Source organism: Pectinophora gossypiella, chromosome 3 (assembly GCF_024362695.1).
Source record: "Pectinophora gossypiella chromosome 3, ilPecGoss1.1, whole genome shotgun sequence".
In the NCBI taxonomy this organism is placed as follows: Eukaryota; Metazoa; Arthropoda; class Insecta; order Lepidoptera; family Gelechiidae; genus Pectinophora; species Pectinophora gossypiella.
In genome coordinates, this window is record NC_065406.1 from 8851920 (window position 1) to 8877261 (window position 25342).

General features: G+C 38.5%; 3 protein-coding genes and 1 non-coding gene across 4 annotated transcripts in view; 1 reads left to right on the plus strand and 3 right to left on the minus strand.

Moving 5' to 3' along the window:
• LOC126381856 (uncharacterized) overlaps positions 1-11705 on the minus strand; it is a 148053-nt gene extending 136348 nt beyond the window's left edge. Inside the window, exon 1 of the mRNA XM_050031378.1 lies at positions 11503-11705. The gene's annotated coding sequence lies outside the window, so the exon portion shown is untranslated. The remainder of the gene's footprint in view (positions 1-11502) is intronic.
• LOC126382287 (EF-hand domain-containing protein 1-like) overlaps positions 1-25342 on the plus strand; it is a gene marked incomplete at its 5' end in the record, with an annotated part of 58234 nt that overhangs the window by 958 nt on the left and 31934 nt on the right. Inside the window, 3 exons of the mRNA XM_050032104.1 lie at positions 5427-5643; positions 9512-9667; positions 19437-19600. Of these exons, the coding sequence (XP_049888061.1) occupies positions 5427-5643; positions 9512-9667; positions 19437-19600 (537 nt within the window). The remainder of the gene's footprint in view (positions 1-5426; positions 5644-9511; positions 9668-19436; positions 19601-25342) is intronic.
• LOC126381872 (uncharacterized) lies at positions 14677-17200 on the minus strand. The gene is made up of 2 exons (XM_050031410.1): positions 16660-17200; positions 14677-16093 (listed from the first exon to the last, which is right to left on the minus strand). The coding sequence occupies exons 1-2, from the start codon at positions 17103-17105 to the stop codon at positions 15646-15648; spliced, it is 894 nt and encodes a 297-aa protein (XP_049887367.1). The 5' UTR covers positions 17106-17200; the 3' UTR covers positions 14677-15645.
• On the minus strand, positions 18712-18785 carry Trnan-guu (transfer RNA asparagine (anticodon GUU)). The gene has a single exon. It is a non-coding gene; the product is annotated as a tRNA-Asn (tRNA).

Sequence of the window (25342 nt, forward strand, 5' to 3'; positions counted from 1 at the left end):
TACCTACTTTTTATTGTCTATAATATTGTCTTCGTTACATACATTTTTTTACTAAGAAGACAAAGATACGTTTGTGTCTTGCAAAATAAAGGTGAGTGCTGTACTTGAAGATGTAAATGATAAAGGTTCGGTCGTATATTTTGGCATGTATATGAGACGAGTGTATGAAATGTTGAATTTTGATGAGGTTAAAAATATATAATGTAAGAAGCGCGAAACAGCAAAGACATAGCGAGTCTTTCTCAAAATGAATACAGTAAGAACCTTCACAATATAAGGAATATATTTTATTTTATTTTTATTTTTTATTTTGTGTGAACCTATAACTTATAGCCACTTTTGATACGAAGTCCTCAGATGATCAGGTGACGGGGGTGAACAGCCTATTAAACCTATAATAATGTTATATTTTTTAGAAATTACCTCAGTTGTGTTTCTAACATATGCCCATGGGAAGACAAGCAGCTGAACGCATCGTATTTTACATACAAGCACTACGAAAGAAAAGCTATGAAATTTCAGTTACATTACACCCATAATGTGCAACCAACTCCTATGAGTTGGACGGAACTATTTCCGTACGTGAACGTTGAAATGTAATTCACGCTAGTTTTCCGGCCGTCAATCAGACTGCCAATCATAGCCAACCTCAGACCGTTTAAATCGAAAACGAAATGAAACGCTCAAGGCAGATACGAAATTTTCTTCGGATATGTAGTGGTATGATCAGCAAGGAATGATTGACAGTTAAACATATTTTATTTGGTTGTAGCAACAAATCGGAAACGACTTGCAACTAGTCTTGGAAATCATCAGTATAGGAAATGAAACGTTCAAGGCAGATACGATATTTTCTTCGGATATGCGGGTAATGTGATGAGCTAGCATGAAACGACTTGCAGCCACCCCTGGGAATCTACTGTAAAGCGACAGGCTGTCAGTTCATAAGCCAAGTAGAATAATTAAGAGTTTATGTTTTTTCTATTTTCCACTAACACAGTTGACTAGACTATTACGGACGGCGATACGGCTCGCGACCTATCTTCCCTCTAGTCTCAGTAGTACGGTTGTTTTGTCCGGCCCCGAACTACTGATACCAAAAAAGTCTCATTAGTACGGTTATGACGTCAAACCGAACTTATGTGACTTTTTTGGTATCAGTAGTCCGGTTAAGGAGGTTATATAAAAATCACAAAAAGTATTAGAAAGCGAAATATTTTTTATTAAATAGTAAATAATATTGAACGAAAATAATTTTATTTGTAAAAAAACATAACATAACTTACTTACTTCTTGTACTTAACTTCAGTTCCTCAGTACTACTTCAGTACTCATATTTAATAGTAAAAATCGGAACCAAAATCATTTTCTTTGTAAAAAAATTAGAACCTGTTCTTCTGCCTAACTTCCCTTCTTCATTCAGGTTTAACAAGTTCGTATACCAATGTACATAGATATGCCAACGTTCACTGCAGAGTGAGCTTTGCCCGAATGCCGGCTGTTATTTAAAGCCCTTCGGACTCGTGGTCACACCAGGTTTTGCCCACCACTAACCGAACTACAGCTATAGGCTCAACAGTTCGGTTTGACGTCATAACCGTACTAATGAGACTAAAAAGGGCTCAGTAGTACGTGACCGGACAAAACAACCGTACTACTGAGACTAAAGGCTATCTTCATCCTGGGTACTCAGTTCATCTTGCGATGAGTGTACCTCTGACTACCCCAATTGCAAATGTACCTAGTTATGAGTGATATTCATCACTAATTTAAGAGCCACGCTCTTGTCGGTGTAGCATTCTCCATTCTTATCTATCAAAAGCCAATTCCTTCACTTCCTTATAAGACACGACGTTCGCCTCCTCTTTAACTTATGTTATAAATGTGTATTAATTTATTATCACATTTTCGCGGTTATCGCTTATGTAACCTGCCCTCGCGGCATGGCATCCGTTAATTAAATCGAGGGCTGTGACCAATAGCCGTACGACGTTTATCTACGTAGATAGCTGCTTCGCTTAATCGCTGAAGCCTTAGATATAACAAATCGCGCCGTGGTTGTCGTGCAGACCCTGCTGAAGGTATTGGCAGGTCCATTTGAGTTTCCAACTTGAAGAAAACACAAGTCCAATTACAAGTTAGGTCACACGCCTCCGTAAGCTTCAGTTGTTCCATGTTTTAAAGTATTTTAATTTGGCAGTCGCAAAATCAAAATATCTTTAAATAAAGTCGGTTCAAATGCACATTGATAACAAAAGATACTTATTTAAAGTACCTACCAATAAATAACCTTCAATTATTTCGTATTTTCTCTGACATCTGTGACATTGCTATTAGGTTATTAGTATTGTATGTAAATAAATGTAGAAAAATAATATTTTAAATTGGGTAACTTGTTTTCAATTCGATAAAATTCACATAAAGAATTTCTTATTTAATTAGTTGGAAATAAAATACGAATGTGTATGTATAATTTATTAACCTATAAAGTTAGTTAGTGAGTTTACCTACCGAATTTTATTGGCGTATTCGATTGTACATACAGTGATTTGCTATATACGCCTAGATAGATTTTACGATAGACATTCTCATGTATCCCTTGGAGAGTAGTGAACTGAATATTCAAAAACTTACAGAAACGTACGCTAAAGCTTCCGTGTGTTTGTATTCGTTTACCTGAGCTTACGATTCGTTATGTAATTAGGTAAGCAGTTCTGTCTGTAACTTTTCTGTTATTTTGATAATTAGTATATGCTTCTTCGTAGAAGTGGTTACAAATTGCTTTTTAAATGCTTATTAGGGTGCGTTTCCATTGACGCGGAGCTGTGCGGAGATGAGCGGAGATGTTCAGGAATCGACCAATCACCTTGAGGGAGAGAGTGACAGAGCGTCTTCGTTTTTCGTTCTCTCGAACGCTGTGGTTGGTCAAATCTGCACGTCTCCGCTCTTCTGCGCCCATCTCCGCGTCAGTGGAAACCCGGCATTAATCTACTTTATAAGGATTAACTGCTGCGGCAGGTTATACAGAAGACCGAAGAGTATAATCTGCCACTTTGCTTGGCGTTTGTGGACTATGAGAAAGCCTTTGATTCGATCGAGACCTGGGCGGTGTTGCAGTCTCTTCAGAGGTGCCAAGTGGACCATAGGTACATCGAAGTGCTAAGGGACCTCTACCAAAATGCCACTATGTCAGTTCGAGTACAGAGCCAGAGTTCTAATCCGATCCAACTGCAGCGAGGAGTGAGACAGGGAGATATCATCTCTCCGAAACTGTTCACTGCTGCATTGGAGGATATTTTTAAGCTTCTGGACTGGAAAGGATTTGGAATCAACATCAACGGCGAGTACCTGACGCACCTTCGATTTGCCGATGATATAGTCCTAATGGCTGAGACCCTGGAAGACCTGAACACCATGCTCGAGCATCTCAGTTACGCATCCCAACGAGTGGGTCTTAGCATGAACATGGCAAAGACAAAAATTATGTCCAACGACCATGTCGCACCCACTCCAGTTCAGGTTGGGAACGTTACACTCGAAGTTGTAGACCAGTACATTTACCTAGGACAAATAATCCAGTTAGGTAAGTCCAACTTCGAGAAAGAGATCTATCGTCGGATCCAACTCGGATGGGCAGCGTTCGGGAAGCTGCGGAATATCTTCTCGTCCAAAATACCTCAGTGTCTCAAGACGAAAGTCTTTGACCAGTTGCCAGTGATGACCTACGGCAGTGAGACGTGGCGGCTTACTATGGGTCTCGTGAGGAGGCTCGGTGTCGCTCAGCGGGCAATGGAGACAGCTATGCTCGGTATTTCCCTGCTCGATCGAATCAGAAATGAGGAGATCCCCAGGAGAACTAAAGTCACCGACATAGCTCGGAGAATTGCAAAGTTGAAGTGGCAGTGGGCAGGACACATAGCGAGGAGAACCGATGGCCGATGGGGCGGAAAGGTTCTAGAATGGCGACCACGTGTCGGACGACGTTCAGTGCGACGCTACAAGGTGGACCGACGATCTGGTGAAGGTCGCGGAAAGCCGCTGGATGCGGGCAGCGCAGGACCGATCGTCGTGGAGATCCTTGGGGGAGGCCTATGCCCAGCAGTGGGCGTCGTACGGCTGATGATGAAGGATTAAGGGCGGCAAATGTATGTTTACTAATTCCAACGTAACTTTATGTCTCTTCAGGCAATAAGGTACCTAATAAATTTAGTTTGGGTAGTTTCCTGGGTCAAAGATAAAATATGACAATCTGATTACTAAATAAAGACAGATCTAAAGGTGACAAATAAGTTTTCTTTTTTTCTATTTAACTTATTTATATTTTAATAAAGAATTTTGTCACGTTTTGCTATGACGTCACGTGTTGCTTTTTCATACAAATTCCATAATAATTTCGTGTTTTGACGTTTAGTAAAGAGTAACAGATTTGACTAGTTGGAAACTAGTCTATTATTATGAATCTAAATATATAAAAGGAGAAACTGTCTGACTGACATATCAACGCACAGCCTAATCGGCTAAACGTAGGCACTTGAAATTTGGAAGGGACGTAGCTTAGGTACTGTAGAGGTGCACTAAGAAAGGAATTCCCGGAATTCCCACGGGAACGGGAATTAGCGGGAAAATAATTTTGTATGAAAAATCTAAACCGCTTAAGTTAGACGCTTGAAATTTGGCATGCAGGTACCTTAGTTAAATTAAAGCTTAGTTGCAACAGGATATTGCAAAATTCCCACGGAAACGGGAGTTAGCTTTTTTTTTTTTTGACGTTACTTATTGTAGATTTGCCGCAGATGGCATTAACTACTTGGCCGGAAACGGGAGTTAGCGGGAAGAAACATTTGTATGGAAAAATCGAAACCGCGTAAGATAGATGTTTTCAATCTAGCATGCATGCGTACCTTAGTAAATATAAAGTTTAGTTATGGCTGTAATTTGAAAAATGGGAGTTAGCGGAAAAAAAAAATTGTATGAAGAAATCTAAATTGCATAAGTTAGATGCTTGAAATTTGATATGCACTCCCACACACACAAAGATCTCTCTTTTATAACACGCCACGAGGACGAAGTCGCGGCCAAAAGCTAGTATAATATAATTATGTAGGAGGAGCTCGGTGGCGCAGCGGTAAACGCACTCGGTCTGCGATTGTTGAAGTTAAGCAACTTTCGCACAGGCCGGTCATAGGATAGGTGACCACAAAAAAAAGTTTCATCTCGAGCTCCTCCGTACTTCGGAAGGCACGTTAAGCCGTAGGTCCCGGCTGCATTAGCAGTCGTTAATAACCATCAATCCACACTGAGCCCGCGTGATGGTTTAAGGCCCGATCTCCCTACCCATCCATAGGGAAGGCCCGTGGTCCAGCAGTGGGGATGTTAATAATAATGATGAATATAATTATGAAATGACCGTTGTTTCATCTTCACAGTTACGACCCATCTCTAACATACGGGCGTGTAAAGCAAGCGGCCCTACCCGCTGTCATACCGCATTGGGTGACCTACGACAAGCGATGCCTCAACTTCACGGCGTTCTTCAAACAAGGTGTATATGACAGCCCCGTCGAGACCTACCGAGTGCGTCTTGTCAACATCATATACTTCCTCGAAGATGATTCTATGACGGTCATGGAGCCACGCGTCAGGGTAAGAATCGTTTTTATTACTGTTGGTATTAGTTTCAAATTCAAATTTACTTTATGGCACTAAAATAAAATCAAATAGTTTCAAAAGTGACTTAACTACGTGGCAAATGGCGGTCTTATTGCTTAAAGCTATTTCTTGTAGGCCATAAGGTGAAGAAAATAGATGGAAAATATGTAAAAGAGCAAAAATCACTCTTTAACATTCTTTCGTTCTTTCACTTTGAGGTGATTAGATTTACATACAAGTTGGATTTTGTATATTATGATTTATTAGGTATCAACAGCCTCCGTGGTCTAGTGGCTTGAGCGTAAGGCTCACGATCTGGAGGTTCGTGTTCGATTCCCGATGGGGACATTGTCGAAATCACTTTGTGAGACTGTCCTTTGTTTGGTAAGGACTTTTCAAGCTTGAATCACCTGATTGTCCGAAAAAGTAAGATGATTCCGTGCTTCGGAGGGCACATTAAGCCGTTGGTCCCGGCTATTAGCCGTAAAAACACCTCCACCAACCCGCATTGGAGCAGCGTGGTGGAGTATGCTCCATACACCCTCCGGTTGATTGAGGGGAGGCCTGTGCCCAGCAGTGGGACGTATATAGGCTGTTTATGTATGTATTAGGTATCTGATCGATCACACCCTGTAAGTGATAGGTAAGAACGTTTCAGAGATTTTAAAAGCTTTGCATACTTGGTTTACATAGGTATTACATTAAGTAGGTGCTTACTTAGTAGAAAATATTTAGTGTCAAGTAAAATATATTTGGGAGGGATATTAGCCATAAAAGTCCTCGCTGGCCAGTGCGTCAGGCACATTTATAAAATTCGATTGGCACAACGGGCTATGGAGCGCGCCATGTTAGGCGTCCACCTCGTCGTTTGAGAATAAAGTCGAAGATGTATGTATAAGAATCGCTAAGCTTAAGTGGAGTTGGGCTGGATACTTGGCAAGACGGGAAGTCAACAGATGAACTAAGGCTGTTATGAACGGTCGCCAAGTGATGATATGCGATGTCGAGGTAGACCACCAGCCCGATGGTCGGATGATATTGTGACGTCGGAAAGCAATGGATTAGACTTGCACAGGACCGGAAAGGATGGCGTGAAAGAGAGGAGGCCTATACCCAGCACTGGGTGGTTACAGGCTGAGTAAATAGATAGAAAATATATTTACACAAGGGTGATTAAATCCGTGACGTAAATACGAATTATTTCTTTACAATTACCATTAACTAGGTTTTTTATTCGTTCTAATAAGGCGTACGAGGTCTATCGGATAAAACTTCTACTATTTCTTCGTTACGTCGTCTTGGGAGACCGAACATCTTGAATTTATAGGTTGGAAAACATAAAATTCGATTGAAAGAGTAAAGTCTCCTCACGTAGCCTAGGCCAATCGCAAATCCTTGTATTGCAGTATTCACAACACGGCTTTTTTTGACGTGACTTATTGTAGATTTGCTGCAGATGGCATTAACTACTTGGCCGGACAAATGGGAAGCGCTGAAGGCTCTCACCCGGTACAACGTTTAAGACAACAGGCCTGAGGGTGCCCAGTTGGGCGCGAACCTCGGCTCAGGGCGTCGTCTGAGAGGAAAAATATTTGAAAGAATTAATCGACCCTAGCGGGTCGATAGCGATAAGCGCTGATTGAAGGAAATTGTCGACCACGCCGGCGGGGTCGGTATCGGGGTCCTGAAGTGTTTGGTGTCGCGAGCTGATTGGCTGCCTCTATGGCTAGATCACAACACGGCATAAGTGTATTTTATAATGGCATTTTCATATATAATTATAGTAACGATTTTTATAATTTGTTTCATCTACCATGCTACAATGATGGTGCCAAAAGTGGCACATGCTTATCTTGAAGTGTATATAGCGTGTTAGTGAAAACTTTGAGGGATGATTCATACCATGATTCTGCGATAATATTTAGTGGAAATTTCCGTCGCAAAAGTGTGGAATTGAAAATAATTTTAACTCAGAATCATAAGCTGAAACATCCCCCTCAGTTTTCAGTACGGTGTAATTAACACCCTGTATAGCGTTATGAAATCTCTTTTGTTCTCTCAAATTGATATAAAAATCAATCAAATCCTTCCGATACATCTTTGAATTTGAACCATATAACAATTCGCAAAACATTATGAAATCTATTTATGCTTTTGATTATCTCATCTCAGTTGATCCAGACCCATTCTTATGTAAGTGGGTACCTAATACTGGGACGTTTTCTTGTTACGAGAGTGTCGCGCCGTAGCTCCGACCGTGGCCATAGCAATATCAGAATTGTCTCCTCTCTGTGGCTACTTGTTATTCTCTGTGTGTATCGTTTGCTCCACGTGTTTTGTAAAATAACATTCCCCCACTATGAGGCGGCTCTGGCAAATCTCAATATTGCAAGAGCAAATTGCACCTGAGTTTAAAACCATGTTGGATTCGACAAGCTTTTCCAATTGAATCACCCTTACGGCTCCGTTTAGAATATAAAGTCGATTGTACTTCGTAAATGATTGTTGTCCTAACCAAATAAAGTCGGGTCCGTTACCTGTTGTCACGTTTGTGTTACGAACTTACAAGTATTAGATTGTCCCAACTTACAACGTGTTGTCACGAGACGTGATGAATTTTCAGGTCGGTTAAGGGTATTGTCGATGCGTTTTCAGAATGGAGTGCGGTTGTTAGCCGTGGAATATTCATGCCAAATGAGCGGGAATCCCATTTGAATGTGGCGTGTGCATGTGACGCGATGGCGGCCGGCGGCTGTGTGTCGCTGGCGGCGGTTCTCGAAGTCATTCTATTTTTCTTTTTCTTTTCAGAAGCTTACGAGCGCCATTCATCCTCAATAACGAGATGAACAATGCTGCCCGCCACCGCCGGCTTTTTACCCGCCCATATCCGCTTAATTTGAATGGCTTTCGTTCAGATTTCAAAAATGCTCGACTCGCTTTGTTCTGGTTTCCTTTACTACCAAACATAAAACGATTACTTAATGATTTTTTGATTTCTGTTTTGTTCTGTAATAATTTTACTTCTATTATCAACATTGAAGATATAAATATTGCAGATCTTTTGGTATAAATATTGCAGTGTGAAATAGGCAGGGCTGCATTTCTGTAACCTATTTCCTCAATCCGTTCATGTATTCGGTTCTATATGAAACACAATTCCCTGGAAATGATTGTAAGCGAATCTGGAGCAGAGCTAGCAAATGAGCAGACATTTGTCTCGTTTTGAATGCGAGCGGCGGCGCCTGCTAACGGCCAGCCGAGCACCGAGCATTCTATGCGTTCGTCGCTCTGCCATTCCCGATTGCTCGTAAATACTTTACGTGTATCGCTGGCTTATATAAGTTGCTGTTTCAATTCCAATGTTCTACTTACGGAACTTCTGCCGTTGTTAGAGGAAACATTTTAGTAGGTTAAAAACAACAACGTACGTATCCATAGAAGCTGCATAGTTCACGATTTTTATCGGGTTTTAGTTGGCGATCAAACTGTCAAAGGATGATTGGTAGTTGGAGAATTAAATAATTTTGAAATAACGACATTAATAAAGGGCACTTCTGATTAAATTATGAAATTGTTTAAACTATACGTAATTACATAAACTGCCTATATACGTCCCACTGCTGGGCACAGGCCTCCCCTCAATCAACCGGGTACTTAATTATTATTGACCGAGTTGTGGCTGTGTTTGGAACCTTGATCAGAAATGTTTTCTACCCATAATTCTTAAAAAAAAGCGATGGTTGAGTGGCGTCTAAGAGAAGCAGCAGTGGCTATCCACTATCTGTATCTATATACAGGTAGAATTTTGAATAGACAAATGATAGATAAAATTATCATACAACTTCTTTGTTTTTACTTTTAGAACTCCGGAATATGGCAAGGTAGACTGGTGAAGAGGGGCAAGATACCTAAGAACGATTTGGGCGAATACTGGCATTGGAAGGACCTAGACGTCGGCAAAGACATCTGCATCTACGGAAAGGTCTTCCATACGTGCACCTGTGACCTCTATACCAGGGTAAGTGAGCCTATAATACCTAAAGTTATGTGACGTAAATATTCCGAAGTCGTAAAGTAGTAAATGTTGTACAGATTAAAAATAGTGAGCTCTGTTATGTCGTGGTAGTTATTAATGATCCTATAATTCGTTATTGCGAGCTTTAGGATCATTTAGAAGTAGGCAGGTATTCTTCATCGGATAAGCTCGATGCGTGTTGGCGAACTTCACATGATATGTAAATTATACGTATACTGGTCTGCAGGTGACATAAGTAGTCGTATTTTTCTCCAACCATATGATATAAAGCGTAATCCATGATATCGATTAATAGTAGTTCTTGATTACTTCTATATGAAATCGAAAATATCAAGTTGATCAGCAATTTTGCTAAAATAAAAATTGCTTAATTGGAGTAGTCGGAGGTTGATCCATCATAAGATGAACTAAGTACCGACAACTCACCGAGCTTTCTGTTAGACCAACATAATAGGTGGTGAGCAGTATCGCCGTCTATAATGGTCGAGCCAACTCAGTTAGTGAAAATTAATAACTCATTGGTGCAAGTCCAGTCCCGGGGTTCGAACTGGCTCTCCCTGTTTGAGAAGCAAGCTGGTGAACCACAGGACCACAGTGATTGTATGTACTTAATATAGAAGCATAAGTATATGTTTGTACAAAGAAATGAAAGCAAAGGAAAATAGACCGCCAATGATTTCTAATTAGTCGACAAATGAACGATAAAAACACGCATCTCTCCCAGTGCACGGAGAGCACATCAGATATTTTTAATGTAATTGCTCCTGTGACGTTTGAAGGAGGTCTGAGAAGGGTCCGCAGGCCGAAGGGCGGAGGTCGAACGCTTTCGGAACATTTTTAACTCGCTCGATACAAATCCGTCCGAAGTACACTTGTCCTCCAAAGATTTGAACTTTGTTAACACATGATTTATCGGCTGCCTTTAAACCCCTACCCTTTTTTCAAGAATGCGTCGCTTTTAATACTGCTAAAAATAAAATAAACAAAAAATCCGTGCACAGTTGTTAGCGTCGCCTGACGTTTTGCCCTAAATGCATGACAGTTTCATTTTTACGTTAAAAACTTATAACATTTGTACTGTGTTGAAGATTGTGTAGTATAAAAAAATATATTACTTATAAAAATAAAAATGCAATACTTACTAATAAAATAATAATAATAATGTTTTTTATTACATGATATATTCTTTTCCTCTTGGAAATCTTAGATGAAGAACACTAACTTCTGACAAAATGCCATTTAATTAGGTAAATATTAAAAACAGAAATAGTCCAAGTAATTCTTTTCTTAGACCTGTTTTATTGTAGATTTGCTTTGCAACGCATTCATTTCTTGCCTAGAATTACGAAGTTCGCACGATATGACCTAACCTATGCCTATTGTATTCTGGTCACACTGCGTGGATATTTTTAACATACGTAAAGTCGGCTGACAACATCGGCGGTACATTGACCTTGACTCTTGCGGCCACCGCGCGCCGGCCATCATAACGTAATCATAATAATGAAATGAACAGTAACTGTGCGGTACTATACGATATCGCGACGCAAACAACACACGAACATACCTACACACTTTATTAAAACTCGATAACGGTCTTTGATAATCAAACCACACAAGAACCTCTCGTGTCGTTGTCTCTTTCTCACTTTTGCTATATCTGTTCATAAATAACTCGGCAGAATCATGTTTTGATATTCTAACCTCGCTTGCCGGTAATGAACAGTTCGGTACTCACTACGAGTATAATATTAATAAAGAGTACGTTAGACGTGAAAGTATAATAATGTTTACTTAAGAATAAAATGAAATCTTACCTGTTTATGTTGATTTGATTCGTAGCTCGATGTAACAGCGTGGTCACATTGGAATTTACCCACCTACACTGTGTGTACATGTGTGTGTCGCCTTGTCGGCCTATATTTTTATACTTATTGTGTTGTGTTTGGGGCGCGGCGGCACAGTGCGGCCGTCTCGCTAATAAGTGAATTAATTTCCTCTTAGTATTTGAACAGGACGGGAAATAAACAAGTCAAAATATTTGGACACCTTTTTCAGAGTAGACCGAAAAAATGGAGTAACGTAAATAAGCAAAAAGTAATTTAGAAAAATTAAACCGACTTCAAAATCTGTCTAATAAAGTAAAGTAAGAAATTATATTTTGTCGAATACAATGTTAGAATCTAAGAATCTAATTCGTAAGATACAGCATAATATATAAAAGTATTTTAGCTTTCTTGCGATAAGGAGAAATCTCTTTGCATGATAGTCGATATTTGTTTATTGTCCTGCACTGCAGTTTATAATGCACATGCACAATACGACCTTTTAATATACCTATTATCGCGGAGCTCCGTGAGTCGTAAAGTTTGCGGACGAGTGGAGTGAAAAGTTGAAGTATGAACTATTTGTTCGCACTTGTATGAAGCGCACGTGGCATGCTCCCTGAGCCCATCCAACCTCGTTGTTTTATTCTGTGGTCTAGTAGCTTTACAAAAGATTTGCAGAAAAAAATAATTATTCGGGATATTATGAAAATATTGGGGCTCGCTCGCCGCGATTGTTGTTGACTTTGCCCTCATCGATCATTCTCTGACAGGTGACCGTTGACGTATTGAACTTCCCAGTCTCCAATCTAACATAGATTAAAACATCGTTTTATGGTTTCATTTGTTCTTGTTTGTATAAATTCTGATACGTTTTGTTTCGTTAATGGACTTTAAAGACTCACACCACACACACCATAAAACTATTTTTTTAAATCGCATAATATTAGTGTGAAAATCAATGTCATTTTAAAATCAACGGCACATATTTTTTCCTAGATCCAGAGAAGGTATCTATCTACTCAGCCTGCGTCCACCCACTGCTGGGTATAGGCCTCCTCTCTTTCACGCCATCCTTTCCGGTCCTGTGCAAGTCTCATCCATTGCTTTCCGTTCTCGATATAGCATACCATCCCTTGGCCACCATTCAGTAACAGCCTTAGTCCATCTGTTGTCTTCCCGTCTCCACCTAAGCCTAGCGATTCGTATACCTACATCTTTGACTTCGAGAAGGTATCAGGACCTATTAAATACTAGTTAAGTTAACCGTGGAACTAAGGACAAACATATTATAAACTATACGGGATTAATTAATAAATTAAACACCTATTGCAAACATGTAACAGGGATATCACGGTAGATGAGAATACTTCGGTATGAGCACTGCAGCGATAGATTGGCTACCATGAACTTTTCCCAGTACGGTTATAAGTATATAAATTTGAATTCCTCATAACAACAACAATCAACAAGCTAGTTATATGGTAACTTTTAGTAACAGATACTCGGTACACAGTTTACTAGGAAGTGTGGTTTGGAACCCGATCAGAATACCTACTTTGAAAGCAATTTACTGGGGTTTACCGCCGCGTGTTAAGGGGTACATTGTATACACGCGAAATAGCAATTGTTTCGATGCACATTGCACCTTAATCGACTGAGAGACCGCAAAGCACGGTCGTAGTACATGGATCGGAAACTGATTTTATACAACTCTACCGTAAACGCGTTGTATGTGTGCGCTTTATATAACTACAGCAGACGACAGCGACATTGAAATCAACGAGGGCTGCAGCTAGTAAAAATAAGTGTGATTTTCATTTAGCATATTTTGTCGTCGTGTTTGTCAGTGTAGCACCCGTATAAATACAAATCGGTTCTATAAAGCTGACTCTTTCATTGTGCTATGCCGTCTATACCGCAAAGCAGGCAGTTCTGGTTGCCACTGCAATCTTCGTTTCCAAGTTTCCACTTATCTACAGACACTTGACATATTTTCCAACAGTCTAGCAGAAATGCTTGAGAATCTTTCCGAACATAGCGAGAATTGATTTCGTTGAGCTTTGATTCAACTTACAGTTGCTATTTTTAATCTAAATTTAAACTTTAGTGTGGTAAACTGATTTTGTATCAATTTTGTATTATTTGAACATTATGTATTAAATTATTACGCATTGAAACCAAATAATTGATTCTAATTACAATCTCGTTGGTGACTAAACGGTATGGACTGAAATAATTAGGGCCTAAATAAAGTGGGTCAGTGGATTATTCTAATCTAATCCGCTCGTTTTTCTCTTCTGACAGAACAGATTTTTATGTGTTAGATAGATGGCAAACGGAACAGACTGGGCTAAGTACTATGCTCAAAATTTGGAAGTGGTCCTAAATAGTAAACTGGGGGGTTAAAAAGGCCAAATTGAGGCAATTCATCTAAAGAGCATTATTGTAATAGGGAAGTGTCCAAGTAGTCAAATGACGTCATAGAAAAATGTGACAAAATATCGCAGTTATTATTACTTCATTTCTTAATTTAAATTCATAATTAAGTTAAATAAAAACAAACCGTTTTTGGTCACCTTTAGAATTGTCTTTATTTAGTAATCAGAATTTCATAATTTATCTTCGACCTAGGAAACTACTTAATTTGACATTTGCGCATAAGTAAGTGCGCAATGTTAAGAAATGGCAATATAGTTTTTAGAATGTTAGAGTAATTTATTTAATGTGCCCTTTTTAACCCCCCTGGTCAAGTAATAATGTCTATACTTCAGAAAATAATTATTTTCTGCTGACGCTATAGTTTTATTTAGGTCCAACACAAAGAATAGGGACATATAGTTCTTTGATAGCTTTATAACTTTATTGCTGCACCGTGCGTGACCCATATCGTTCCAAACAACGTTACGGCAGTAAGTAATAATGCTGGGTATTTATAATACAAAAATATAAAGGACTTTGTAGAGGTATTATCACAATAAGTACCTACTTAACAAAGAGACAAACACACATACACACACACACACACACACACACACAGAGAGAGAGAGAGAGAGACTCTTAATAAATAGTATTTCTATTTAGTTAATTTAATATTTGCAATGCTCATTATAATACTGATTGGTTCATCTTCTAATGTAAACGATGACTGTAAAATACTCTAAATACTGTTAAAATTATATTATTAATAATTACACTTAATAGTATTTATAGGTTTCTTATTGATATTGTTCACTAGGACATGAACAAGCTGTCACGATAACATATAAAGCGAAACAACGATTTGCAAAAGCATATTAATGCAATAAATGAATTCATAAGTACTTAATTTAATATTGTAGAGGTATTTAATATTGTATTTGCGTTAAAATTCAAAATGTGGTTCTTTGCAATAACGAAGTAATAATGTGAAACGAATGGCGGCCGTAAAGCCTACGAATGGCTTTTGGAATAAAGCCGTAGGGAGGGCGACGGCTTAAAGAAATGTGTTTACTGCTAGCGCACAGTGGACTCGAGTTATAGCTGGCTGCCCAACCTATAAACTAAAATACATCCTTTATGGTCTTTGCACTCAATTACTTGCCCCTCGTAAACTAGTCGTTTTCGGGTGCGATAGAAAACTTTGCCAAAATACGACACGGTAGTCGGGTTTACCTAACTTTTATTTAAGCGTAAAAATGAACTTTGATTTGTTCGGTTCGTTGCTTTGTATGCTCGGAGTAGATACACTACATAGTATAACGCATATGTACATGTGTGAGTAATTCAACAAGTTTCTGCATTTCATTACACTAGCTATCTAACTTTCAACAGTAGATACGTGTAGGTACAGCAAAATTACGAACTTTAATAAACTTTCATAATTATTTTATTAATAATGTTAATACTTCTATCATAATATATTAATTATAATCTAATAAGCAGGTGTATGTAAATAACGACTTTATAATATTCAGCATAATAATCAAATTATCTTTCTGATATAATTTGACACAAGACTCGCACCATGTTATTATCAATAAATAACACATTCGTTTTCCGAATAACTCGTTTTGATACTTGGATTATGATCATGACACAGCAATGTCTTATCGGTAGAGGTTTCTAGAATCACTATTCAGTCCGGTAATCACTTCACAAGGCCGAGAAATAATGCATGATCACTTTGATGCCCATAAACCAAGTGACCGTGTTGGATACTTGGTAGGCGATGGCTCTCGCTGGTTGGCGCACGGGTCTCACCGCCATTACTATGGTGTGGAGGATACGGCCCACGGTGAACGTGCGGAATAACCACACAGCTAGGTTGGGCGACGGGTCGGTCGTCAGATAAAGGGCCCCCAACACCCAAAACACAGGTATATTCTCGAGGTCGTTGAGATGCGCGCGGCGTACTCTTTCCACATCAGGGTCATCGTATTTCAGCATCCCTTTTCCTCCACCGAGAGCGATGTCTTCTGGGTTAGCAAACACTTTCTTTTTATATCTGTATCTAGCCGTCAGCGGCGCCATAACCAGTACTTTGACGGCTAGAACGCTTGAATGAACCATGAAGGATTTCCACACTGGATCACTTGTAAAACTCAAAATGGAACTCATAGTTTTTAATTATTTGAAAATGATAAAGAACAGTGTATCTAAGCCGAGAAGCGACGCTTGAATGGCGTACCGAGGTGCTCAAGAGTCTGGAAAAATATGCAATCTGATGCGGAACACACTGATTACTTGTTGTTTATTGTGCGTTTCACAAAATTTATTTAGCTACAACCGCCCGGTGGGTTACATAATCAGACCGCAACTGACGCGTAACCTAACCTTGAATTTATTCACTAAGTTATATCTATATCTATGTTACAAAGTACCTATATACGTAAGGCTACTGATACATTTACCGAATAGACGACAGTTTCGGAATAGATGTAATATGTAAACAGATGGAATTAGGTATTTTGGGTGGATGGAGAGAAAAAAATAATATTTGTTAATAGAATTGTATAATATAAAAAAACCACATCAAAATCTTATATTTGTACATCTATCTGTCACGGAATTCCTTTCTAACCATTATAACATATTTATTTAATAAACAACACGAGTGTACCCACAGCAACTATCAGTCTTGAGGCAACAGATATCACAGATTATAACGCTGTGATGTAATACAGGACGATTTGCCAGCCCATGTACATATTGACTAAGTATGGCACGAAGAAGGCGAACGCTCGCGCCGGCTGCGGCAGCGGCACCACGCAGTAGACGATGGTGTGGAGGACCCGGCCGGCAGTGAACGCGCGGAACAGTAGCGTCGCCCACGCCGCCGCTGGGTTCGTCGTCAGGTACAGCGCCCCCAGCACCCAGAAGGCAGGAATGTTCTCCAGATCATTCAAATGCCCCCGACGAACACGCTCAACCACTTGATCGTCAAACTTCACCTTTCCTTTCGACATCTTCGCGTCCTCAGGGTTCGCGTACACGCCCCGTGTTATCCTCGAGAATGCCGTCAACAGCGCCATGGCCAGCAATTTCAGTGCCAGTATAGCTGAATATACAATGTAGGACTCCACAGCCGGGTGATTGAGAGATATAGCAGCCATTTTGCCGGTTTGTTTACACGATCTGCGAGAAGCACGAAAACGGTGTGAGCGCTCGGCTGGTCACTGCACGAATGATACTGATGTAACGCGAGAATGAACCGTGGAGTTTGTTTACATATTCAGTTTTATCTCGTGGGTCATAGTACACTGCGTTAAGTCCTTTCTTGTCGTGTTCTATGTCAGGCGTACGCGCGTCAGTGTATGCTGGAACCGGTTAGTTTGGTTGTCTGAATACATTCAGGGTAGACGCCGGATTGTAAAGTTGCTTTACATACAATTAACCGGTTCGGGAGTTCGGGAACCAAATTGACGCTCGAAAATATTACCAAAATTATTTAGCTGGTTTATTTTTTATAGAAAAGGTTAGCCAACGTAACGTAAGATCTTTTTACAAGGTTGACATACATAGTATGTCACAATAATTTATTGAATAATATACTGTTCGTTTAAACATATTTATTCATAAATCATGAAGGGTTTACTTATAAGTAGCAATTTTATCGTTATAGCTCAATTCAGTAGCAGGTTATATAGGTACTAGTGGGTTCCTACTATTAGTGCCTAGATAAGTGAAGGAATGTGATGAAGTTGTAAATATTTATTTCATCATTTTGCTGTATAGTTTGTATTTTACCTAGATGGATACGTCATAATGATACCTTCTTAAGGATAGGTAATTATGAAGACAATACAATTGCACAATTTAACTGATGCCCAACCTATTAGGAACGAAGTTCATGACTTCCTGTTTTCTGTGTTTGCGGTTATTTTTAAAAATAAGTAGTTAGGTATATAGCATTAATATATAGGTATATAGAATGTCTTTATTATTTACTTCTCATCTGTCCCATATCGGCATAGTTTAAGTACGTAAACATTTTATTTTTTAAATATCACGCTAATAAAATGTTTTATTTTATGAAATTATCATAATCGCAGTATCTAATATAATTAAAGTAGAGACGTCAACAATAGCACAGTCATGTTTTTTGCGTAAATAAAAACAAAGTTGACAAAATAAACAAGTCACGATGACTTGCGGATCTCAATTGATGTGAATTTATACACATACGAGTACCTACTAGAAACATGAGAACATAGCGTGACTGTAACGCCTTGTAGTAGTTTCATAGCAATGTCGCAGCTGCATGCGATGCTCGAATACTATTGCCCTGGACGGAAACTCGCTTTTAGCGAAAGAACGTGAAATAAACATGAAGTACGTAGGTCACTTTATAGTATTTCACGAAATATAGGTCTTTCTTAAATATTTTTCTACAATACTGGTATTGTAAACCCTATTTCCTACACATAAAATTAACGTAGACCTACTAATTTCCTGTTATTTGCAAAGATAATTAATTAAAATTACCTCTAAATAACGCAAGAGGTAGTGAAATTTTCATAATTAAATTTTAATTTGTTCCTTAAAATTGCTCAGGAAAATATTTAGTTACTTATAACTTCCTTCCATAAAAATCGTACGAAATAGATACTAGTGCTTCTATTCGATATTCCAAAAAATTTTGAATTATAATTATCTTAAATAAAAAAATAGCTTTGCCACAAATTATGTAATTAATATTTTTAATGACTTCAAAAGAAACGCCCCCGGGTGGGCTCGAACCACCAACCTTTCGGTTAACAGCCGAACGCGCTAGCCAATTGCGCCACGGAGGCACTTATACTCACGTGTGAAAAAAGCAGTCTAATCCCTTTTCTATCGTAGTTGTAGTAGACAGCATTTTCTTGTATTTTCATTTTTTGGCCTTGTACTATTTATTCTTATCGGTGTTTCGATTTAGAGTTCTTGTAGTTTTGATGATTTACAATAATTAATTAAGAAAATGTAATCGGATCAACTATTTCATTTTTGCTTAGACTATTTATTTATAAATGATTTTTGTTAATTTTTGTTAATAGCCCTTACCCTTGCTTATTATTTATTTTTATCATGCGAATGATTATTGATCTTATTATTGAATATTGTACTTAACGGAAATCGCGAACTATTTATTTATTTATTATGAATATTATTTAACGAAATATTATTGATTGACATTTTAAGATACCCAGCGCATTGGCAATGAGTAACAATAAATTTCTTTTTTGCATAAGCTACAATACATTTTATTATGTTTCTTTTTTTTATTACATTTTATGTAGATTATTAAAATCGAAGTATTAAATATTCGGAACATAAAATTAAACAGTTTTCCTCATTCTTTATGAATCTATTTAAGGTGACATTACACCTTCTTTATTGAAATAAAACCATACCAATACTTGGTGTTATTATAATCACTTAAATTTCCTTCTCTGTTTGCCCAGGAATGGCTCGAGTCTCAAGGCATAGAGTTGTCGAAGGAGGAGGAGATCCCTCAGGACCCTTACTCACAAAAGGAGTTTTGGAAGTCGCAGCCCATCCCCAAGAAGCCCAAAGCCAAGGAAGACACCCTCAGGCGCTTCCTGGAATACGATGGAAAAGTTCTCGCGTAAGTTACTATTCACTTATTCACGTTACGAACTGAGACTGAACAGAGGCTTCACCATCATGTGAATGCCGAGGCTATCCAGTTCATCGACCACACAGGTTGAGTGAGAAGATTAAAAATAACAAAACCGTTTGAATTTGTGTAGTGAAATAGATGGAACAAAAAAAACAGTGACAGGATAAGAACACGTGAACATAGTGTCTACCCCTTAATTAATCTAAGATGAGTCAGTAGACGAACTCTTAGGAAATAATATTTTATTTATAGTAGTTTAGGTTAAAGATAAGTTGCTTATTAGCTTGTAGGCTAGATTGAAATATTATGAAGCATATATCTTATTATAATGCTTTATTTAAATAAAAATAACATACATACATAAACTCACGCCTATTTCCCACCGGGGTAAGCAGAGACTATAGAATTCCATTTGCTTCGATCCTGACACACTTCTCTTGCCTCCTCCACACTCATCAATCGCTTCATACACGCACGCCGGTTCAGAGTAGATCGTATTGAACCTTTTCTAAGGACATCTCCAATTTGAAATAAAAATAAAAGTAAAAATAAAATAAACCTAAACTGTGATGGTTTTTTGACGTTTGTCCCGCTTCATCATCACCAGCCCATTAACGTCCCCACTGCTGGGGCACGGGCCTTCCCTATGGATGGATAGGGAGATCGGGCCTTAACCACCACGCGGGCCCAGTGCGGATTGGTGGTTATTAACGACTGCTAATGCAGCCGGGACCAACGGCTTAACGTGCCTTCCGAAGCACGGAGGAGCTCGAGATGAAAACTTTTCTTTACTTTTCTTTGTCCCGCTTATCAAGTATTATTCTGCTGTCCCCAGCAGTGGGACGTATAAGTGTAGGCTATTTAAGTATTTTATGTATTTAAGACAGAAGATAAATATACCATAGTTACACACAAGACAGAGAAACGGTTTAGGTATGTTTGTCTATTGGAGAGCAGAGAATTCAATTTTGTAAAATTGAATGAAAGGTTCCGTGTCGTAACGTTTCATTGAAAGACGTGCAAGTGTGCTCCTATGCTCCAGAGCATGCCTTGCGGTCTGAAAATGGTAAGGCGGTTTTCTACACGTCCATGAGTCTCCTTTGACTCTGATCTCAAGGGAGGCCAGCGTAACGTGGACCGAATTCGGTCACGTGCGCTAAGCTCTAGCATCGTCTATGCCCGGTTTAAGCTATGACTCCGTTGGAGTAAAATCGTACTGGACGGAGCGGCAGGATTCCTTGCTATATATTGATTTAATGGAACTGCGTTTATTGGATAGGCAAATCTGCCCCAGACGTTGTAACAAGTTGGAGCTCATAGGTACGGTTTATCTGCTCCGATCCACTCAAGCGGACGAACGTAAAGGTCTATAATATGGTTTTCATTTCGTCAAAGGTCCGCTATGTTTCAGTTTCAAAACGTTTCAGTGCGATCCTGTAGATACGAAAAAATGTACCTTATTGATGTCTTTTAAATGCAACTAAATTAGAGATATTACTTTGCTAAGCTTCTTTAAAACATTTAATTATGAAACAATTCATAATGATGGATTTAGATATACTGTTTATTTGTATTTCATCCCATATAACTTGAATGTCTTAACCAGTATTTTTATTTTTTACATTTTTCGGTATATACTTAACCATATAACTTTTGATTATATCTTCAGCAATTTTAAAAATAACGATTGTGAGTATTAAAGGCACCCAAAAGTAACTTAAAGATATCTCTTATTCAGCTATTTAAATATCCACCATTCCCACTAAATCCGCGATTTAAATTCATAATTTACGAGGCAAGATAAGATGTCTTAATTATCCAGAAGACACGTTTTATTCATAAAGAATCAAATCTTCTACGGAATAGATTCCAGATTTACTTGGCAAGCTGTATTTAATTGTGTGCCAACCACTGCAGCCACCTGAAACCTTGCAGGTTGCAATCAGTCTAATAGTAATTAAATTGTATGTGACTTGACTAATCTAATCTGCAGAGACTGCCAACTAGATCCAGCCCCGCGGGGAATATTCCACTAGCTTAGATTCTGATTTTATAGGAGCACTAGCGAGGCTAACCAGGTTTCTTTAAAAACATTATGTAGATTTCATTATGTATCTAAGTTATAAAACTACATCAATTTTGGACCCCGATACCGACACCGCCGGCGTGGTCGACGATTTCCCTCATTCAGCGCTTATCGCTATCGACCCACTAGGGTCGATTAATTATTTCAAATATTTTTCCTCTCAGACGACGCCCTGAGCCGTGGTTCGCGCCCAACTGGGCACCCTCAGGCCTGTTGTCTTAAACGTTGTACCGGGTGAGAGCCTTCAGCGCTCCCCATTTGTCCGGCCAAGTAGTTAATGCCATCTGCGGCAAATCTACATTAAGTCACGTCAAAAAAAAAAAAACATCAATATTATTTTAGACGCTATGTATGTATCAATTTAAAGACGGAAGTTGGTCTCTTCTGCGGATAATAGAGCTCGATTTCTTACCTAGACTGATTCGTTAAGATATGCTAGAACATTGGATTGACTTCTCTCAAAAGTGTTATGAAATCAAAAAAGATTTCAAAACAATAATTTTAAATTAATAACTACACGAAAACACTGTTAAAAAAACATTGATATTGTCTGCTTATTACAACTTTTTCGTTTAAAATATATTTAGTGTTATTTAAGTACATCAATGATATTTGAGACATCACTCCCATTGGGAACTCAGGAATTGATAAAGTTGGTCTGCGAATGCCGTCTATAGGGACAGGTAGCGAATGTGAAAGTTAAATGACGCAGTACAGGGTCGGATGAAAATACACCGAGACTTCAGGGACGAATTTTGACGAAAACACAACTTACTACAAACTTTCTCATCATTTCTCACGTAGGTACATGAGGCTATTTTTAATATAAAATAAGTAGGTTCTTTCACATCAAGTCATCATGTAACGACGCGCGACGTTGCAAATCACGTCGCTTTCTTGAAATTAGAATTTAAATTTATTTTTAATAAGGCAAGTAATCGGCTTTTATTGCAAAAATAAGATACCATAATTTATCTCTCGAGAACTTCTTAGCCCGAGGAAAGTTTTCTTATGATTTTTTACCAATATAAGTATAGGTGCTTCTAAAGAAATATTTACAAAATTAAGCCAATTCCCAATAACAAGTTTCTCTCCTCTCGTCCGCTCCTCGAGAGCAAACAGTGGAAATTGAACTGTAGACGAGCTGAAATAGGATTTGTACGATCGTGTTTCAACTCACCTCTTAATTAAAGTTTTATTATTTCTGCGGGACTTTGTACTTACTGAAATTAAAGTGTATATAGTGGTGTTAACGAGTCTTTTGCACCTTTTTGTATCTACCGCTGATAACGTTCGTGTGACGTGTTTGACTTTTACTTGGTTTTGAAATTAAAAACTGAACACTTTTCTGGTAATTGAGGATTTTACACTAGAAGAAACTTACACAAAAAGCTTTTTGCTTCAAGCGACTGACTGCCTAAACTAGGTCGCAGAAGGAGGATAAATAAACAAGCAGTGTATTAAAATTACCAATGATATCCTTGAAAGTTAAAACGTAATTCAGGGAATTTCGCAAGAGCGTGTTTAAAATATTCGTAAATACGGGTGAATTCCGGGAAACTGTACCTACTTATTAAGTTGTTCGTACTGTAATCGTCCGCTTAGTGTGTCCCTTCACTCAGCCTCGCAAACATCATTATACAACAACGCAACGGTGGGAGCCTAATTACAAAAGTTGCACTCCCGCCTGCATTAACCTTTAATTCTTTCATTTCTGGCATGAGAGGCTGAATTAGTCATGATCCACAAAGCGAGCACTCTCCATTTCCGCGAACACCAAGTAGGGACTCGACAAATGAGTCATTTCACTCCCTTTGCTGCTACATCCCTCGCCAAAGAGAAAATGAGAGCTTAAAGTGCTCGTGCTTCATTTCACCGGCACGTTTGAAAAGGAGAATTTCGTTTCTAAAATGAACAAGTTTAAAGCTTTGTCGAGAACGGACAAAGAAGAAAACTAGAACTTTAATACATGTCACATGCTGTATACCATAGGTGGGTATTAGTTATAATTAACAAAAGTGGCATTCATTTTTGGAATCGTGATTCATTGTCACCTTGTGATTTTGTTTACTAATCTAATAAAGATACCTACTTACTAAGAATGCATTGAGATGTGTCTGCGTGTATATTATACACATTATCAGGATCAGCTCTATGCGTGGATGTCAAGGGTATTGCGTAGCTGTTTATAAGCCATCTGGCCTAGTTTCGCAGTTCACCGTCGAAGGCGAACTAGCACCTTGCCGGCTACTTACATAAAATTACGTCTATGTTAATTGTTTTCCGTAATTACGTATTCTTCGCCATTTACAGCTGCGAGCGGGCGCTTGACGACTCGAGCCGACTTATTACGAGACGGATATTTCATTGTGATTTTAATGAACCCCCATAAAGTTTGCTTAGTGGGGCAAATAAGGGATAAAATCCACAATGAAACGTCGACGTTTCTTTTTCTTAATCTTGATTTAAAGTGGAAAGTTATTGGGTTTTTTCCTGAAAACAACTCCCAGTTGTTGTTTTATTACTAAACTTATAACTCCTAAAACGTACATCATAAAGTTTGCCGCTAAAAATAAAGGACTTCCAAGCTTCCAAGTCATAAAATAAACGTTTTCAAAGTATGTTGAGGGTTATTATGACAAGGTATCCATTTTCAAAGTTCAACAACGTTATCGGATTATCTACAAGTACTTATAACACTTGTCATGTCAGCGTTACCTCTTTTAATAATCTGCTTTCACTTTAATATTCGATGTTAAGATAATTACTTATGTCTTGAGTTATAAGTAAAGTTGGCGCGTCGGTGTTAGCTTCGTCCTCATTTTATGAGCCATAAACACAGGCCTATATCAAGCCAGCGAGCGGTTTTTCGTTCTGTGTCATAAATAAGAAGTTCTTTACATTGAAATATGTATGTGACCTAGAATGTTTTAGACCCTGGAGCCAGGGCATGTTTGTTTAAAATGCCGTGTCAGTGTTATTGCCCATTTCCATACACACATTTATAAATAGATAAAAAGAGAGAGATAAGAGTTTATAAGAGATATAAATGTATGTACTATTATTAGTAGGCATGGGACATATCCCATGCCTGGTTACTTTAAAGACAGGTACATGCGTAAGTAGTATCTAGTTACTTCTGATGATTAAAATTGCTATCCATCAAATATGAGATTTATTTTAATTAGGTTAAGGGTTCACCCTTGTGAAAGCTTTAATTAAGTACATTAGAAAAGCTTCTTAACCTGCTGAAGCATTTGAAACTTGGTAAGACATTGGATTTTTGAGGTTACGTTTAAAAAGTATGTTAAAGAATATCATGTAAGCGATGTAATTTATTTTTGTTACGACAACACAACAGAACATAAGCTCACGACTGCATCCAAAGGTAGTTAGAGGTACGTCCATCGCAAGATGAACTAAGTGCCCACAGCTCACCGAGCTTTCTGTCAGGCCAACGTGAAAGGTGGTGTGCTTTGTTGACTCTTAACTATTTCCTGTATTGCATCACCTCAAACTTAAGTTCCTTAAGGCTGCGTCGTATCTACCGTCGTATGTACCGTCGTATCTACCGTCGTATGTCGTGAATGTTTATTTTTTCGTCCCAGTGTACGTGCCTCGTTTAATTCGTAATAAACTGT